Genomic DNA, 20,809 nt, shown 5'->3' with positions numbered 1-20,809 from the left:
TAAAAATTAGCCTAAATTTTATTGATTCATGTCTTTCTCTATGGCATACTGAGAGAAAAGGAGTGTCCAAGCTACAACTTTTGGGAGGAGTTGAATGAAGTTTTGCTTCAGTAAAAAGGCTGACATTACTTTAAATTCAGTGGTAGCAATTGTTCTGTTGTTTCATTATCTAATCTCAGATTTTAGTGGTGGTGTTTAAAGTATCTGGAATCTGCAAACCCAAGTTTTATATAAAGCCTAAACAAAATGGCAAGTACATTGCTTTGGTGATGAATTTAATTGGTAAATTACCTTTTTTCCTTTTTGAAGGAAAAAAGAGCCTTGCTAAGCAAAACAAGCAGCTTTAGCAAACCATGTAGGCTCTTTTTTTATTAAATACAGACAGTTTGTTGGTGCAGCTCATTCCTTGTTGGGCATGCAGTTAGCTAGAATGCAAAAAACGTGGGACAGATGGCAGAATAGCATCAGCATTCTTTAGAACCAAGAGTGGGGCTGTTTATCTTGGACTAAGGAGCACATTTACTCTGGCATTATAAAGCTGATGAGTTAAATTGTTAATTTTATTTCAGGTTTGTCAAGTGCAGCTCTTGAAAGCTTTCATTTATGTAGATGGCTGCTTAACAGTTTTATAAAGAATGATTTTAGGGTGTACTTAATTTTGATGGGAATCATTGCAACAGACAAAGACTTCTGAGGCAGCAGCTTTGTGCTGTTTGCTCTTGGGCAGCCCTCTCATGGACTGAGCCCTTGCAGACTGTGAGCAGTATCTGAAATGGGTTTTAATCTTGTGTTTAGAATCACTACTGTCTTCCACAAGTTGATTTCCAAAATTAACCTTGCCTAATAAAAAATTTGGAGGTGGGAGGTGGTAGAGAAAGGCAAACATTGAAAATGTGGGGTTGTCCTCTCACATATGGAATGAGATTTCTTGCACAAGGATTATGTCATCAGACTGGCTTAATTTAATTTTATTATTTCATGATTTTGGCATGCAGAATTCCCAATTAATAATTTCAAAAATATGGGTCAAAAGAGTACTGACATGAACTGTATTTGAAATGGCATCTTGCAGTGACCCAGGTGTGAATGAACCAGCTCTTTTAAACACTCTGGGTTTTCATAAAGTACACAGAACTTGTGCTTACCAAGGTGAACTGAACATATTTTTCTTCAGACTTACCTGACAAAGTTTTGATGTATTAAATTAACAAAATCTGTGACAGATTTAATATAACTAAATGGAACCAAATTTGAGCAAAAATGGTTTTTCTCAGGGCAGGAGGAAATGTGCTGATTTTGAATATGCTGCGCAGCATTTGTGTAGCTAATTTGTAGCGCTAGGTAATCACTTCTGTAGGATGGTTACACCAGTTTAGGGTATAAATCAGCACCTTTACCACCAGGCCTTTTTCTCACCACAACAAAAGAAATGAATCTATTAGAAGATCATCTCTGACCAATGATCTTGGAGAATCTGGCAAGCTTATGGTAGCACACATTTGGCACAATTTACATCATCTGTGAATACAGCTGCTGCCACCTTTTGAAGTATATTTCCAACTGTCTGGAAGTGTTGGTTTTCTGCAGAAAATAGTTTGGGAGGCTAAAAGACAAGTCTGCTTGAGCAGGTGTCCCTTTTCAGATCACCAGGTCATTTTTCTGAAGCAGCTCTAATTTTCAAGAGAGCGGTGCACAACAGTGCTCTATCTTGCTCTGCACTCTTCTGGCTCACATATTCCTAAGCAGCTGCCCATCCTTTGGATTGTTGTTCAGCAGCATCCCCAGGAAGTGCTTTGAAGTCTCAGAAATATATACACACATATATATATTTATGTATAATTTGGGTTGACATACTTGGCAAGCTCACTTGAAAAATAGAAATGTTTCATGGCATGACATGAGAGCTCTTAAGTGACTTATAAAGAACTGAAGCATTTCTAACATCTGCCAGCTTTTGCCTACAAATCCCAGTATCTTTTTTCCTTCCTATCACTTGTGGTGAATGAACTTCCTCTGTTGTGATAGAACTCTGTAAAGGAGTAAATTTTATAACACTTGAAAAAAAAACCCTTTCCTTTACCAAAGATGCCTTAAATTAAAAACATGAGGTACAAAAAATATTGTATGTTTATTTCTGATGCTTTAGTTAAGAACTCTGGTCTGAAGGCACCATTGACTATCTTAATCATAACGAAATTAAAATTCAGATAATTGTCACAACATCTGCTACCATAATTACTCACAAAATAAAGAAACCATTCTACTGAACCTCTAGTCCAAAGAACATGCTGTTTTAGGGAAGGAAAAACCATATTTTTCTATTCTGTGGCTCAGTATAACATGAAAATAAGTTGTTGACCGTCTATGACTGCAGTACTTGTTGGTATCTTAGAGCTGGGAAACAGAGACACATGTGACACACAGAGAGCAGCCAGAGTGCTCAGACCCAAAACCAGACACTGCATTTATTGATATTTCCCCCCTGTAGCCTTTACTTTCCTGTGTTGCCATTATAACTTCAGGACTGGATTCTCCAGCATTATTTACCACTGCTCATTATTATAATGACAGGAAAAAAACATTGAATGACAAATTGCAGACTTACTGCCTCAGTAAGTTCAGCTTTCAGTGACTGATGAGGGAACTTGCAGCTGTGGTACTGAGTAGCTGCCCTAGAAGTTTTGAATGGCTTCTGCCTCAAAAAGGCTGAGCTTTCATCTTGTGTTTAGGCTCTGCTCTTGTGTTTTACTGTGTTTTAACCTATTTCTGGTCACTCAATACATGTTTTCCTGTTTAGTTCCTGACAGATTTTTTGTCCCTAAATGTTTAGTTGGAGCAAATAAACAGGATGTAAATTTCATTTAATCTCTAATTTCTCATGTGGTAGATTCATGCCCTGACTGTACCTCCAGCTTGGCAGGGCAGAAGTAGGAGAGCTTGTGAGGTACAAGAGGGTAATGCTGCCAGAGGGCTCCCCTGCTCTGTGGCCAGGAAGAACTCAGGGATTTCCCAGCATAAATGTGATTCTTTGTAGTAAGAAGCATTGGATTCATCAGCTTTAAATCTTTCTTTACATTTCTGACTCTGTGAGTCCAGTGAAATTCCATTATTTCCTCAAGCTACATTGCAGTCTGTCAGAGAAACCATTTTACATACTTATTTCTCCTCTCAGCCACAAGTGCCTCACAGGACAGAAGAAAAGTGATACAAAAGGCAAGGTTAGTTAGAAGTGTGATAAGAGTTTCCCAGGTAACATAATTGCTTCCTTCTTCTGCAGAGGTAGGGGCAAGAAACTACAGACATTTATGTGCTATTTATTACAACAAAAGCCCAGGCTTTGAGATCATCCATGGTTTGCTGGACAGAGTCATGCAGGTCCTGGAAGTACCACCAAATGAAGAGAATGGCTACACCATCAAGGCAGCTGAAGGTAAGGAGAAAGAGCTACATTGTACAGCTGAGGTTGTTGTGGAACTTAAATGTTCCTCTACAATCTGAGGAGAATTTTTGGTTCTTCCCAGCTATAGAGACTTAAGGATTAATGTCATTATATGTGCTGTCATACTGCAGCATGATGGAGTGATAGTGAAAAGGCATTGTCTGCATTCACTGATTGTAAAATGGGATTGCTGTCTCTGTGTGAGCTGCCCTGAGTAGCTTAATATAGTTTGTGAGTTCACAGCTTTTCAAGAGAATTTATAATACAGCACATGTCATGAGCTTCATGGGCTGCTTATAGTGATTTAATCTGCTGATGGCAACAGGGTACATAGGAAATCACTGAACTGATGCACATGCCTATACACCCACTGAATCCTCCTTGGCTAACAGAGCCTGGAAAAGGCAACTTTTTACACCTTATCTTTTGGTTTCTAACTTTATCTATAGCTTTTTTTATAGGTACCTTTTGTTTATACATTCATGTGAAGACACATGCCTTATATATCTGTGATTCAAAGAGCTACTGAATTTGAGGCTGACCCTGCTGCTTAGATAGTTGTATAACAGCCCTCTTCCTTCTCCATACAGGGTGAGCTGCACATGAATTAAAAATAACATCTTTAAATGCAGAATCTCCTCTGTGTATGTGCCTGTACATGTAAGAGAGAAGGCAAGCAGGCTGACCTGATTCCTTCATTGCAAAAATACAGGTTGATGGCAGAGAGCAGCACCAGCAACTCATCTATTCTGCTACCTAAAATAACAGTGTAGAAAATCCAGAATAGAAAAGCACGGCTGCAGGGATGGCAGCTATGACTCTGTTTACATGTCATGCAGTGCTGCTCAGAGAGATGAGGCACTGACTCAAACTGACTCAGCTTGCACAAGTGCCTCCATTCTGCACTTCTTGGAACAGTGGCCCTGACACAGGGGCCCTGGCAGCCTGACCTAACTCTGCTGTTCAGAGAACTTTAATGGAAGTTTGTTAGGTGTCTCCCTGTTCGGCAGTGTGCTGCCAAGATCCCAAACAGAATACTTGAGCTAAGTGGTCTTCTGGCACTTGAGTGCACACTTGTGTCAGACATATTGATGCTTTTTTCCCTTGCTTTTTTTGAGAAAGTGCTGTTTTGCTCAGTATTATTTAGGCAGACTCTCAATGGGCTTGTTAGAATATTGTTAATAGGATGCCCAGGTTGACCAGAACGTTTAATACAATTATACTTCTGGTTCTAATTCTATCATGTAATAGCAAAGCCTCTTGTTTGGAAGGGGAGTGAAAAATGTTTGCAAGTGTTTTATATTCTGTGTTGTAACATGACAGCTGATTTCAAGAAACTGGAAAAGGGCCTCAGAAATAATCCTAACACAAGGAAGTTGTTACTTCTAGATATTAGTGCTGCTCAGTATTCCTGATGCTGTGAGATTTACAATGCTCACTCAAAATCCCTGCATTCCCATGACATTACTCCACCACACATTTAGTGCACAGGGTGGATTATGCCTTGTCATGTGCAATATATTACAAGCAGTTTGTGACTTGTGTTAAAAAAATAGCAAGCATTTACTACTTTGTTTCACCAGTGATTCAGAAACCCTCCTGAGATGCACATGGATTCCTTGCAGTTTTCTTGACATTGGAATTTAACCTTGCTATCAATGCAGATGGCTGATACTCTGGTGCCATAGCAAATGCAGTGTCACTGCACCAACTTAGCTTGAGATCTTCACTGCAGAGATGGTTGGAAGTCAGAGTAACTTGGAGAATTTTGTTTTGGTTTTTTAGTGGTTGGTTTGCTTATTTGTTTGTTATTTTTCGGTTTTTTTAAGGTTCACAATTTGTCAATTAAGCATGATGAAGTCAGGTGTCTGCTCAGTGAAACAAAGATACCCTGTAACATCTTAAAGAGACCTCAGGATACTGAAATAATTCATAAGAGCAGTGCCAGTTACTTCAGAGGTTTGAAATCAGGACATTACACATAGCACAGATTTTTAGAGGCATCTGCACCAAGCTGTTTTATTGCCTGTGCCAAATTAAAAATTTGGACAGTGAGAAATAGATTTATCCTAGGGCTCTGATTTAGAGAGATTTAGAGGTATTGTCTCTGTCCATAATCTTAAACAAAGCTTGAGTAAGCAGCACAGTGTAAGGTAGGGTTTAGGCCAGTTATTTTTACTCCTTGTGTAACTGATGAAAATAGTTCCACTGATTATTGAAAAACAATACAGGGAATAAAATCTAGCTTCAAATGAGCAGCAGAGAACAGATAGAGATGTGCTGGGCACATATTTGACACTTTTCCAAATCCCTCTGGAGAATGAAATGCCTGTGCTGGGGTCCTGCTTGGTCCATATGTGCAGTGATGGTCATTTGAGCTCCTTCTGTTCTGCCAACACCTCAGTGCCCTGAGATTTGACCTCAAGGTCAGAGTGGTTTTGCCTCTCTAGCAACACCTGGGAAAAAAAGTACAGATGCTAGAAAATATGGGTGAAATTGTGATGTTCCCCTGGCCTTTGCACTGTGCTTTGGTGTAATCTGAGCTAGGTAATAAATGGAGAAGAGCTGCTTACAGCAGCCTTAAGGAAGAGAGGCTTTTGACTGACTGAATTTGGGGATTTCAATATACATTTGACACTCCATGCCTTCCACTTGCTTAAAAGTTACTAATGGAACCTTCTTATTGCCACTAAACATACAAAATTTAAGTTTTAAAGACAGAAGTCTGAAATGTTCCCCATTGCTTTAAAATGCACAGAATTAACTTTTCAACAGTGAATCCTGCTGGCCTAGAAAAGCATTCTGGTTTTTATCTTTGTTTTATGGCATAGGCATCCATAATCAAATATGGATGGAAAAGATCAATGATCAATTAAATGATCAATCCTCAAACTTGTATGTGCTCCATGATAAAAAAAAAGCATAAAACTTTTGAGACTTAACCATTCCATACCATTATTAAAATGTAAATATCAGTGTGGATGTGTATGATTAGAAGGTAAATAATTATTTAAATATAAAAATACAGGTAGAAAGAAACAAATTTAGTTATACATTTGTCAGGTAATTTCATAAAAATATTTAATTTTTAGTTCACTATCATTGGTTTCAGTTCCCTTGAACTGAAAACTAGAGGCATTATTTATTATATTGGAAGATATTATTAATTTCAAGTTTTATTCAGGAATGGGTGTTTTCTGCAATATTTTAGTGACCTTGTGCCTTTGCATGACCATCTGAGGTGCTAATTTTCTTCCAGAGATCAGGACAACAATCACAGGAGGTGATGTTAATCATGGGGTTTGGGTCCATGGTAAAGCCTTGCTTAGGCTGAAAAGAAGAAAGGAGGGCTTAGGAAATCCTGACAGTGGATTATATATCAGAGCCTTCAAAGGAGAGGTGTGAAGTGGAAGGTGTAATTATCTTCACTCCTAATGTAACATTTAAGAGTCCCTTATTTAAGGAAGAAACTCCTGGTTTGGCAGGACCTTTCAGGAGTCTCCATTCTTTGCAGATGGAATTTAACTGAGCACAAACTCTTTGAAAAGGGAAGATGATATCCCTGTTTTATCAAAAGGAAACAACTTGACAGGTTCACAGAAAATGTTACAGAGAATCTGTGCATGGCTGCTGCTCCCCTGTCCTCCCTGACAAAACTGAAATAGCAATCTCATGAAAACAAACAACTCCTAAAGAGAATCAGCTTGTGACAGGAGCTTCCTTTTCCTACAGTATTGATTCTCAGGGATTTCAGCCACCTCTTGAATTTATTAATTTATTTTTTTTAACCAAATGTTCATGCCATTCATTATTTTAAGGTAATGATCTGCTTAGCAAAGCTGGGAAGTCAGCCTGTTACTGTTAAACGTGGAATGTGTACATAATAAATGCATACTAACTCTTACTTCATTCAGTAACTGACAGTTGTCATTAAAATTAAAACCAAAACAGAAGAAGTTGCAGTCCCTTCTTTTACTGCCCTTATTTAATTAAATGAAAGGTGTGGTGAAGTGTAGAAAATTTTAATTCCACAGTAAATCATAGTAATAGCTTCCCATTTAGTAAAGTTCAGCTGTGAAATTAGAGGTGTAATAGTTAGCTCCATAACTGAGAACATCAATAAACATTGGCTTTTATAGTAATAATTACACAATAAACAGCTTTAAAAGAAGATTTACACCATGAACCTCAATTCACAAGACAAGAGGAGGGAAGTCTGGGACTAATTCCAAGTTAGAGGTATGGAATTGAACTGCAGCATCTATCTCTAGTGATCAGCTCAAATTGGGAGACTGAGCTATATGCAGATATTTAGTGCCTATATTGAGCCTGGCATTATTAATATCTGCCTTATTTTAAGAAATTGTAGCTTGATTGCTCTTAATGGCAATCCTGGCCTTCCAGCTGCCTGTCTTGGCAGCCTTTGCATTGGTCACAAATGTCAATAATTGTCTATTTACTCATAGATAACTAAAGGAAATGTGCCAATTTCTTTTTACTAGGCCTCCAAATATAATTTCTGACATTCTTAGTTCACTTAACTGGCATTCTTATAAGTGCCATTGCATAGTCTTTCAAATTACAAGTTTGTAGATAAACACATTTGTTTGAAAACATCCATTCTTAATAAAACACATCAGCTGGTAATTCACTGTATGCCACTCCTGTTAGTTTCACTTTTACCACCACCCCACAATTTTTTTTAGCCCCAAGGATCAACTTAGATCATCCACCTTGGAATACTGGCACCACATTTACATTTTTCTAGTACTGCTGAATTTCTAGGATTGGAACTCCAAGGTAACAGGAGCAGGCAGGATATTTGCTCTTGGAATTGCACCACAATTCTGATGCCTTGGACTCCTGGTGTTTTAGAAATACCCTAATCCTGGCAGATGTAACCAGACATACTCTTCCTTTTGTCAGCAGACTGGACAACACCTTACTCTACTCAATAATACTTCCCCCCCACACCCCAGATGAAAAGAAGTATTTATTAACAACTTAAAACATTTCTGTATCTTTAGCCAGTCTTGTTAGTAAATGAAGTACTCTGCCTACAGTTTGTTTCCAATATCCCTAAGTCTTTTTTGAATGCTGTCTTTACTGCAGCCAGTAATTAATCTTTCCTAATTTTTTCAGTTCCTTGATGAATTTCAGCCACTGTTAATAATCACATTTTCTGAAGTGCAAATTATTTCTCTCATTTTTGTCTCTAAGGAACTTTCTGATTTTTGACCACATTCACTTCAGCACTAAATATGGATAGGGTTTTGGACAAAAACATTCTTTTTTAATTATGAAATTGCTAGTACTCATTTATCAAATAATTTGTTCTTGAAGATCCTCCACTGTTTCCCTGTTTAGTCCTCTCCCTACCTCTCAGAAGGGTTAATGAATTAATAGTGAGAGCTAAGAACAGGTGCTTTTTTTTTAACCTGACTGGTTTTAGTACTTTAAAATGTATTACCCTAATTCTGCAAGAGGTTTCAGAAGTGCCAGCAGTGATCATTAAAACATCTTAATTATAAATTATCTCACAAACTTGGATGTTTGTCACTAGCTCTTGTTGCTTTTTCAGTGTTGCCACTACTTTTAAGAGCTAATTAATTTCTCATCCCTTTCTCTTTAACAGATGTTCTGTAGCATCAAGGGAACTTAGTTCTAACAATTCAAAATCACATTAAATTATTTAATAAAGTGGGTGTGGCTGCTTGCTTTATGTCCCTTTAACTGTCTGTTATCTCTGGTCTCTCCATTCTGTAATACGGGTATTCAGATTTATAGGAACTAAATCCCTATAAATTTGTGCCAAGCTTATTTCTGTTCTATCAAGCATCTTCCCACTCTGGTGTTAATGCCTCAAATTTGATTTTAACTGCATTAATACCCAAGGAGATACCCAGGAAAGATGTGAAACAGGATGGTTGCCTGTATTATTGATGTAGCCAAAGTGGGAGTCTAGAGTATTTGGAGTATTTCTGAATACTTTGGGTTATCAAACTTTGGCAGCACACTCTGACACTGGACACCTCAGAGGTGTTTTGCTGTTGGAAGTGATGCTGGTAGGCCAAGCAGCACAGAATTTGTGCAAAACCCAGAGTTTGATTTCAGAAATAGGTCTCATTTCTTTAGCTTTGTGTTATACTGTTGATTTTTAGTATAAAAAGAGGCTCTCAGAGATGAGTTTGAAAAGGGCTTTTTCCATTCCTGTGGTCACTTCAGCTCTTGTCTAAACTTCTTCAGTGTCCCTTCTCAGTACCCTACAAGTATCAACCCTTGTCCCCAAAAAGGTGTGTGAGTTAAAGTATATGATTTTAGCACAGTATGGGATAATAAAAGGTTTGACAGGCTTAGACTTCTTTGTCTTTTAAACTTTCATCACCAAATTATGTTTGACACGCTTTCTTTCGCCACATATGAAATAAAAGAAATTCAATTAGAGAACAAAGAAAGTATTAGTTTCTCAAATCCAGGAGATTATTTTAGAAGAGAAACTTCTTTTAATTGACTCATTTAGAACTATGTGTCCTGTAGTGGGAGGGGGAAATAAATCTATGGCAACTGCAAAAACACTGTGAAGAAAGGTGTCAAGTGAGTTTGGAAAGAGACAGAAGCTATCTTTTACTGTCAAGCTGTCTTCTGTGCCTCTTTTTGTAAGCATTAACTATTAAAGATTATAATATTTTTCTTCAGAATAAAATTGCATTTTATTCTGACAGGTTAGGCATGCTCCAAGGAGTGGTAGCATTTCTCCTGACAGTTAAGGGTTTTCGTTTTCTATTAGTTTTTGCCAACCAGAACCACCTGAATCGCTGGCATTTGTGAGCTCAAGATGTCAATGTCTTCTCCCTGACAACTCTTTGCTCTTCTTCTGTTCCTTTGCTGGAGGGGCCTCTTCAGAGTTTAATTCCTTCTGTTTTGCCCCCCAAAGGCAACTATCTTTTAATCACACATCATAGCATGTCTTAACTGATAAAAGTCTTCCTTGCTTCAAGAAGTTTAAATGTCTGGCACAGCTTTGCATTGTATAATTATAGATTTAGGTAATTTCCTTTTCCCAACCTTTTACATTTTTAAATAGAAATTTATTTCTGAATCATCAACTATATTTTCAATATTGAAAACCCTTCTTTATAAAGGAAATTATTAATCCAAGGTAGCAGCAGAAAGAGCAGCAATAGCACAGCTCAGGGTGAAGTTCTGGCTTCTCTGAAAAAATGCTACATTTGCCCATCCCTACAGCTCCATCTTCCAATTCTATTCTCATCTGCTCAGCCTGCTGTGGCTTATCTCCTTTCATTTTCTCTGCCATACTGATAATAATGCTACCAAATGTGAGCATGTCAATTTTATACTTATATATAAGTTTAGCAGTTCTCCAGTCTGGTGTGATTTTTCAACTTTGATATGAAGGCAGAGGGGTGGTGCTTCAAATTTAATCTAATTTATGTTTTCTTTTTATTTCTGCAGTAACATCTTAAACATGAATTTGCAAGATATTAGATCAGTGTGAATGCAGGCTTCAAAGACACCTGTTGCCCATGGTGGAGGAGCTGATTTTATCTTTACTTGTGGTGTTAGGAAAGAACAGATATACAGAGAAATGCTGAGCTCACCCTCAGCTCAGGCATTTCTGCTTCAGCCACAAGGCTTTGCTTGGCAGCATAAGCCTTAGCTGCTAAAACTAAGTGATGCACAGTGGCAGTGACTGCTGAGATTCATTGTTTAACAATGTATTATTCCCTGCCAGTTTGCCGGGGTGTTTTCTGAAAGGCGTGAAATGAGGGAGCTGTGAAAGCAGAACATGAGGTGGCTCTTGGTTACCTCAGCCAAGTCACTGGGAGAGGAGGGCAGCTTGGTCTGGGACAGGAGAGATTAAACAACAGGCAAACCAAATGTGACACACTAAAGCAGACCTGCAGCCTGGCTTAGTGCTGGTTCTTGTTATTCTCCAGTGCCTGTATGAAAGCAGAGCCTAACAAGCTAAAAGCTGCTGCCTTGCTGTGCGCACACAGAGTATGTTATACCCCCTGCCAGAAAGCATATGGTTTATTGTTTCCTAGCTTCTGACAGATTCTGTTGTTTGCAAGGATGAATCATTCTTCTAGATATTCAGAAAATGATAAAAACACTCATGGGACACAAATAAATTAAGTTTGTTAATATTCAAAGCTTTGTGTTCTCTAGCTCAAGTGAAATAGCAAGATTTTTTTTTTTAAAGTGAGCTTTACTTGGGATTTGGAATTCCTTAGTTTTATAGACAAAATAGCTGTGACAGAATATCAGCTTAGGTTTGGGACTTTTAGACAAAGTATAATGTTTCAGATAAATCTGGATAAATCAGATAAACCAGCCTAAGAGCAAAGATTAGCTGTGTAATGGTAACTCTGCAAAGCAACTAAACTCCAGTGGAGTAGCTGTTTCTCACAGCTGCCCCACAAAGGCAAATGTTTGAGCTTTCTACACAAATACTGATTTCTAAAGAAATACGTTGAATTTGATAGATGTATTTTTAGGTTTCCTACTTAATTTTTTTCTGGAAGCAGTATTTAATAAGAGAACCCCAAATATCTGCATTCCTTAGCCTCAGCATCCACCCAAGTATTACTTCCATTAGGAAAGGAAGGTACACAGTGATTTCACCCAGATAATTTTAAGTGTCTGAAGCTAACACAGGTGAATAAAGAGGTGCCTCAAAACTACTGCATTCTTGAACCACTTTCTGACATGCAGCAACACCAAACAACCTCTGCTAAAGCTCCTGGACACTCCACAGCAAGAATGAAAAACAAATCCAGCTTGTAGGGTTGAAAATGAGGGTTCTAATGAGATAGAAGAATTTTCCTCACACCCTCCCTGAAATACACGTTAATAGGAACTCAGCCATTGACTTAGTTGTAATAGGAGAAGATTTACTGACTGACCACTGCAGATCTGTGGATCATTCTCCATGTTCCCAGCCTTGTTGTCTGCACAAGGACTCAAATATTCTATTTTTGGATATCCAGTATAGCAGCCCAGGTAAATAATTGATTGTCACTTTACCCTCTTCTGCTCTGCCCTGTATGAGGAGGCTTTTGGAAAAACAGAGGAAGAGATCAGAATGAAAGATGCCCTTTAGACAAGGACATACTCGTTCACATCACACAGATATTGATTCTGTGATTTTTGTCAAGTGTTACTTATTTTCTTGAGAGGGGTAATTGAAGCACATGCCTTAAATTTAATTGTACTAATTTGAATTTCCTGTTGTGTCACTACAGTTAGGTGTGATCTGGGGAAATGGCAGTCATTCTGGCACAGCTTTAGTCAGGATTTACCAATCAAGAGACTAAAGTTGACAAATATCCCACTGATCCCAAAGTGTGGTCTTGAGAATATAAAGGAAAAGAGATGCTGACAGTGTGCAACTTATGAGAACAATTGGTCTCTCCATTTGTTCCAGAAATCATGGAAGATTTGATATGTCTGTGATGTTAAAAATTAGCTGAAGGTAGATCACTCCTTGGCAAGATCTGATTTTGAAGTTGTTGGTTTGCATAAGGTTCTGGGAGCCTTTCTGTGCTGTGTTTGTGGGCAGAAAGAGGGGGCTGGGCTGAAAGTGCCCCCTGACTCTGCATTCAATTTGCATTTTCTACCAAAAGAAGGAAATTAGTCAAAAGTGTGAAGAACTTCATCCTAAAACCAACACCTAACCTCACAAAACTAAATTCCATCCAGTGTAGCACAGGCAAAACACTTCCCCAGGTGAGCTGGGGTGAGGTAGTGAAAGGGCAGCTGGAGTCACCAGAGGGAGGAGAATGAAGATGAAAGGCACTGAGGCCAGATAAGCTCTGCTCTGTTACCTCCTTAAGCCTCAGCTTCCAGTGCTCCTTCAAATTACAGGAGCTAACAAGTGGGTTTGAAGGCTTAGTGCAACTGCAGGCCTATAATACAGCTTTAATCTATTTCTTTTTGAAAGGAAGGGAGAGTAAGGTAGAGAAAAGAAACTGTGCAAGGTGTTTGACAACAAAGAGTGCAGGGAACTCCGAGCTCTTTGACAGTCAATTAGCCAGAAAATGTGCTAAAGACTACATGCTCTGTTGGATTATTGGCCAAAGAATTACCCCAAAGCAATCAAAGTGGCCCTGTTGCCTGAATACAGAAAGGCAATTACAGATTTTGAGGACATGCTACAGAAGCTTTAATTAAAGGTATTACTTCTACATCACTGAACATTAGAAATTAAATTCTTACTTACAGCCACAAGAAGCAGCTTTTGTCTTTGCCTTGTGTGTAGTGTGTCAGCATAAGGCAGGGCTGGCTTTGGCATCCCTTCTTTAGGAAGGTGGATTGGATTTCACCCCACCCCTTCTCCTAACTACCACTTACACACCTGACATTAAGAGGTGGATTTCCACTGCTAGACCTTCAGGCTTCCTCTGCCATTGTCTAGGTCTCTATCAGCAAGGACAATGCAATCTCTGACTAGATTTCAAGGTGAAGTTTATGACATTTATTTGTGTGCAGAGCAGAAAGGATTTGCTATGTCAAGAGGGATAAATCTGGTACCCTTAAAACAGAAGTTACAGTAAACTACAATTTTTGAATGAATTTTGACTCTCAGTGTACTTGATGGTACAACCAACCAGTTGCACCCACAAGAGCAGCTTGGCAGGATAATTGCAGCAGCAGCAAACACAATCCCTTCCTAACACACCTGCTCAGAGTGGGGCCTCCAGGTGGGCTTTTGTGCCCCCCTGACCAAGAGAGCTTCTTGGGGAAGACCATGCTGTTCTTGGGTGATACTGCATAGATAGACAGGACAAACTGTGGCGAACTCCTGCTCACAAGCTGCAGCTCACACTGCCAGTGATCCTGGAAAGACTCCTTTTGGCATGAAGGCTTTGCTGCAGCTTTAGAGTGCTGGGCTTCAGTTTCTGGTGTGACTTACCCAGACAGAGTAACAGTGTGTGCACTTTTTGCTGATGTCCCATGTGTGCAAGTAGCTTCAGCACATGTCTTTCTTACAGCCTTGACTCTCACTCTGAAGCTTCTACTTTACTTCAAGTCACCTAACACTGCCCAGTCCATAACAAGCTTTGTTAGAAATCCTAACCACCATTGCTATTTACTTGATAATACCAGAAACAAACAAATTGGGATGAAAAGAGTCCTTACCTTTGTTTCCTGCTTATTTTGATGACCCTCCTGGTTTGCTGCCCTGCTCCATGGGTTTCTCAGGCCCTCCTGCAGCCTGTATCTTACCCCAGCACAGCAGGTTCCTGTAGCTCAGGTCTCCTTTTATGCTTGTGGTTGGTCCCTCAATCAAAACTCTTCCCCAGCTGCAAATGGTTGTTTCTCTTTCCCCCTTCCTGCTCAGGTTTTTCATGTTTCTTCTGAGATTTTTTTTCCTTCTTTGCTTGCCTTTCAATGTCTGAATTTTTTAACCTGGAGTTTACATTTGCTCCAAATTCTGGTTCCATGGCAGAAGCATGTGGAACAACAGCTCCTTCCCTCACCACCTGTGTGGTCAAAGGAAGAGTCACTAAGATGAGGAAGGCTTTAGATCCCCCTGAGGGATGCAGTCTGGAGGCCCTTTTGGCAGGCAGGAATATACTTTGAAGCATTCTGTAGTGCAGCCAATTACCATAATAATGGTTCCATTATGAACCAGAGTTCATAAACTCTCTGTAAACCTGTTTCTCAGCTCATGTTTCTTTGGTGCAAGAGCCATGTGTTGGCTGGACAGATGGGGGCTCTAAAGTTTTTAACAGGTTCTTTCATTTTTATTTGCTTATTGTCTGATCTTTTCCAGCTACAGCATTGTGCCCTGCAATTGCCATGTCTGCAGAGCATGGGGCACACTGGTGACTGCCCAACATTTCAGGGTCAGCTTAACTAGAAATTGAGATGTTGTTTGAAGGTTCCATTTCCTGCACTTTGGGGACCTAAATGTTCCCCCTTGGTATTAATTATATATTTCCCTCTTAGCTGCAAGGAAGTGCAAAGAAAAGTAACATCATGGTCCAGCATCAGTTGCTGCATGAGATGGAAAATTCAGCTCAGTGTCTTCTAACCCATGGCCTGGAGCAGCATATTTGGAGCTCACTGGGACTAGGGGCCCAACAAGTGGTGATGGATAGCAGAGCATTTGTTGTGTATGAAAACAGCATTGTTTCACACAGTGGGAAGTGGCACAGATCTGGGAAACTGCCCTTGTTAGATTGACTGAGTACAGTATTATTTTAGACCCCATCAGATAGCTACAAGAAGTTTAAAAACAATTAAGTTTCATGACATAGCTGGGTCTAGATGTGCAAGAAGATAAAATAACTTTCCCAAGACTACACAGAAGGAAGCTCAGAAGAACAGACAAGTCAGACTCACAGCTTTTTAACTGTCAAAGCTCTTTTTTTCCTCTAGATTTATAAAGGGGTACCACACCAACATTATGAACTTCTGCTTGGCTCTTGCTCTTGTGCCAGTTCAAGCTTGCAGTCAAGTGTCTAAAAGAAAGTCTCTGTGTGCTGCTCACATCTTTGGTACAATACCATCTTTATTTACAAATAGGAAAGCCTTAACCACTAAGTAAAAGGCAACTTTATTTTTAGGTTATGTTTTCACCCACAATCTGCAGAGTGATCTGTATGTATGACATTTGACTCTTTTCTAAATTTGTTTCATCTTGTTTTAATAGTGCAGCCTGGCAGTGGCAAGTCATGTGCCAGTAGCATCCAGGGTGAGGTAATTTCACTGTTGTACATCCAGCGTAAGTAGCTGGTTTGTGCTTGGAGCTAAGACTGGAACTAGATAATTTAAAAGATTCTGCTTGTGGATATTTTTAAAACAGCCTTTAAGCAATGTTACTGTGGTCATTTACTACTGTGGTCAGATTTCTCAAGGTGGCCAAAATTGAAGTGGACATTGAAGTTAATTTACACTTGCAGCAGCTCAGGCAAGAAAAAGACCTAATTGCCATTCTTGTAGCTGCAAGTTACAACTACAGACCTCATAGGAGACACTTCTTAAATGAATTATTTCCACTGGGGAGCTAACAGAGAATATCTCTGGCTTGACCACTAGTGATCAGAGGGTCATGAAAATGTTCCTGAGCTTTGAGGTTCATTTGGACATTATTGCCTTTTTAAGTAGCTCCTTGTACACACACAATCATGACAACTCTTAATGCAAGAATGTGAGAGCCCCTTCTGAGCATCTGAGCACAGAGAACCATTTAATACTGAGAGCTTTGTTCTTCACGTTAAATGCCTATTGACTCCTCTGGCCCAAAGAAATATTGATTTTTCTCTCACTTTCTTTCCAGGCTCTGCTTTCTTTCCTGGTCGCTGTGCTGAGGTCTTTGCCAAAGGTCAGAGCATTGGGAAACTTGGAGTGGTACACCCTGATGTTATCACCAAGTTTGAGCTCACCATGCCTTGCTCTGTCCTGGAGATCAATATTGAGCCCTTCGTGTGAAGACGTGACTTTTCTCTGCGACAGCCGCCCACTGTCACGTGCAGCACCCTCTCCTCTTTGTCTGCTCCCAGGGGACATCCTCCTACGCTTTTATGTTCCAATAAACCAGAAAAACAGACCCTGTCTCCCTGAGCAAATGTGTTGTGTGCAGTGCAATCTGGCTGGCTTCTGCAGGGAAGGAATGTGGGATCTCAGACGAGGCTGTGCCCTCAATGTTTTCAAAGGGCAGGGGGGAAGAAACAAGTTGGGTCAAAGCCCAGGGTTTTACAAGAGAAATGTAATGGCAGAGCACATGATTAGTTTTCAAAATCAGAAATGTTCCACAGACACAGCTTCATACTGTAACTGATTATGGCTGCATAACAGGAATCTCATTCTTTTCTTAGTGCATGAAATAAGATAATTGATTAGAGCAAATGTTGAGTGAATGTGAGCAGAACTAAGGAGTTGAGCTTTTATTCTATACGGTTGTCATGTGCTCATCAATGGCTGGGGGAGGAAAATAAACTTGTTTCATGAAAACCAGAGCTATTTTGTAAGCAAGATGTGTGTAATATCTGCTTCCCTGCTCCAGACATAACTGTTGGTCCTTTATCATTCTAAATTCAGAAAGGGGAGGGGGTGGAATTAAATATTTTTCATTGTTGATGTCAGCCTAGCGGTTTTTGAAGCTCCAAACCAAATGGGGAAGTGCATTTAAGAGCATATGCCAGTGGTGTTTTGCATGAGTAGCAGAAAACTATCAAAGCCTTTGTGTGCTTGAGGCTGGCATGTTTGTCTGCACAAGTGAGCGTGGGCCCGCTGCACTCCCAGCCCCACCAGGGCTTTCTGGACCCCAGCTGTGCTGCAGGACCATGCAGCTTTGGGCAGGGTTACTTTTCTGGCAGTTCTGCCCCTGCCAGTACATGAGAACCTCTCATGGGTCAGGCTTTTCCTTCTAGGTGGCTTTCTGGCAGCAGTTGTGTTGCAGCTCCGTGCATTGTGCCTCTGCTCTCTCTGAAACTGAGAAGCTCCATCCAGCACAGTGATGGCTATTCCTTCCTTTCTGCAGGAATGTCACCAAGTGGGTGGCCAGCTCAGTACACTGAAGCAGCTTTGACTGGCAGCCTTGTGGAGCTGGCTGTCCCTCCTTTGCAATACTATAACCATTGCTAATGCTGCAGGCCAACAAGAGCCAGGATTTTGTGTTAGGCCGATGCACTGTGGCTCCTTTCTGCTGTGAGAGCCAGGAGGGGCTGTCCAAGAGTGGACATCTGGGAAGGGTGTCACAATGACTGCCCCCTAAGCAGGGATGTGCAGTGTGAGGTAAGCCTGTGTGAGCTGCACAGACCCCTATCACTGGGCCCACGAGGGCTTTTCAATGGCAGCCCCATCAATAATCTCAACAGGTGGGAAGGCAACAGGCAAGGCTTTTTGGTGCAAGTGATAATCCAGTATGAAATATGCACTACAGTTACCCATCTGGAAACCCTACAGTTCCCCTCAGATGGAAGTGTAGATTTTAATTATCTCTGCATGACAGACGTGAAATGAGAACACAGCTCTCGCCATACGTTGCACCGCTGACTCCAGTGCCCACGGAGAGTGAGAAAACTGCAGCTCACATTTTAAACCTCCCAGGGGATTAGGCAGCTTGGCATTTGCAGGATGTCTCTCTCCATGATGCCTACACAACTGTAAGCAGGCAGGCTCTCAGTGTGGGAAGCAATGTGCAAGGCAGATGGAAAGCATTAACCCCCCCTTGTTTATTGGTGTGTCATGCACGGGGATTAGGACGACAATGAGGCAGATTTGCATTGCAGCAGAGCGCAGGCATATTTGCGTGCACTAAATATATTTCTCTACACAAGATTTTCTGACTCTTTGGGTGTCCCAATTCTCCTGTGAATTTAGTTGTCCTTTGAGTGTAAAGACTAGCTTAAGCTGGGACTAAGGGCTTGAGCTGCAGTGGCATGTGTTGTGAGGCTTTTAGGGATCACTTCTTTTTCATACCATTTGCCCGTGCATAGGCAGCTAAATGCTCCAAAACCTCGAGCTTTGTCCCAGGTAAGCACCATTACTTGCTAAAAGTAGAGGATGAGAATTGAGAGAAAGGTTAAAAAGCCTCTTCAGAGTCCCTGACCCCTCCAGTTAACTATGGTGCCAGCAGCCTTGCAATGAAATTCAAGCTCTGCTGTAGTGCTGAGCTCAGGATTAACTGTGATTCCTGATGAGTGGGACACTTCATATAAGTCTGGTGTATTTATTGCAAGGCTTTGTCTTTCATAGCTCCAAAGCAATTATCTGGTATTTACAGCCTGCTCATAGCTGGGTGCAGTACTGGAGGTAGTTATTACACAGCTTCATGCTGGAGCCAGCCACTGAGCGCTGAAATTTTTGCCCTTTGCTGTAGCCATGAGCTCTGGCAAAGGAAACCTTTGCTGCTGGTGGGGGCTTCTGAGCAGTTTTTAAACATCTTTTGAACTTGGGTTTTCTTTTTAAACAAGAGTTTGAAGTGGGATTTTCAACTACTGTTCCTCAATTATGGATTACTCTTGGTCTGCTCCTGCTCCCTGTGGGTACTGGGTCATTGCTGGGGATCTGAACACAAGCAGGAAATGTTGGGGAGCTGGTGACAGAGAGATCAGAGCTGGTTTACTGTGATGTCTGAGTGATTGCTGGGTTCCATTCTGCTGGACACATGCTCTGAGCTCTGGGTTTGTCCTTGCTGTGCTTTGGTGGTGATTTTGCAAAGAGCAAAGCCCTGAGGCAGCCTGGCTGCAGCTCCCAGGCCCTGCTGCCTGCAGGTTACCCTTGCTATTGCACAAGGGTGTTTATGTAAAGGTGATGCCTGGGACTGTTTCCATCTCCAGGCTGGCACTGTGCTCGCTTGAAATTTAAATCAGCCTTGGTTTGGCAGGTGAGAATGGAACAGCCTGGGCAAAAGTGCTGCCAGGAGGCTGCCAGGGGATCATGGCCTGGCACAGGTGACACCTCTGACCGCCCAGTGACCTTGAAATCGAGCTGCTGCCAGGGCAGGGTGGCAGCAGGGTGACAGTGGGCAGGTGGGAAGTCAGTGAGACAGCAGGGAAGCTCTGACAGCAGCAGGGAGCAAGGGAGAGCCTTGCTTTACTCATGGCTCAGCAAATGTGCAAGATCCCAGCCACACTTCCACCCTGTTCAGAGATATACCTGTGTTTTCCAACTTCTCCTTGTAGCACAGTTGAGAAGGGTCAAAAGTGAAACTAAGACTGTTTTCTTCCGTTCCCTGAATTACATCAACTACATCCAGAAAGTCATGAGCTTGCTTGTGATTTTGCATAGGAACTGGATGATTGGGAGACTGGGGTCATGACAAAGTTACTGCTGGAAAATTAAAGCAGGCAAATTCAGTGCTTGCTGCCTTGGCTCTTAATCCCTGCCAAAAGGTGCAATATCCATTTGACTTCTGACAGAGCAGCTGGTTCTGCACTGGGCGCCAGCACACAGAGATGCCCCAGAGAGGGATAAGCCTGGGTCATCACCAGTGCCCAGAAAGCCATTTGCAAAGTGAGCTGGTCAGGAGAAGGCAGCCTCCAGGCAGGACAGAGGGCTAAGCTATGGATGAGATGCCTGCTACATCCCTCCTGAGACGTAACAAAGGCAGCTGAGATTGCCTTGCATCAGCCCTCCAGCTGTAGGCAGGCACGGGAGGGAGAGCTGCAGCACTGGAGCAGAGCAGCACAGACAGTACTGAGAACACAACAGCCCAGGCTGGTACTCTGCAAGTCACCTCCCACTCCATTCACACCAAAAGCAGTGTTTTACTCTAAAGCACAAGTGTGCCTACTCAAGAGGATTCAGCTGTTGCCTTTGTCTTACAAAGTAAAGAACATGGCCAGCAAACCCCTCACATAACCTCATTCTCTCCCACCACCCTGGAAATGCAGA

At 41.1% G+C, this 20,809-nt stretch overlaps 1 protein-coding gene across 1 annotated transcript in view; it reads left to right on the top strand.

Moving 5' to 3' along the window:
- The window catches only part of FARSB (phenylalanyl-tRNA synthetase subunit beta), a 33,321-nt gene extending 16,284 nt beyond the window's left edge, over window positions 1–17,037 (top strand). Inside the window, exons 16-17 of the mRNA XM_005489323.4 lie at window positions 3,278–3,430; window positions 16,749–17,037. Coding sequence (XP_005489380.2) covers window positions 3,278–3,430; window positions 16,749–16,900 — 305 coding nt within the window. The 3' untranslated portion in view covers window positions 16,901–17,037. The remainder of the gene's footprint in view (window positions 1–3,277; window positions 3,431–16,748) is intronic.
- Window positions 17,038–20,809: the final 3,772 nt, after the last annotated feature.

The sequence above is a fragment of the Zonotrichia albicollis genome, chromosome 9, assembly GCF_047830755.1.
Source record: "Zonotrichia albicollis isolate bZonAlb1 chromosome 9, bZonAlb1.hap1, whole genome shotgun sequence".
NCBI lineage: Eukaryota > Metazoa > Chordata > Aves > Passeriformes > Passerellidae > Zonotrichia > Zonotrichia albicollis.
The sequence above is the reverse complement of the archived record's forward strand: the minus strand, read 5'-3'. Positions and strand labels throughout refer to the sequence as shown.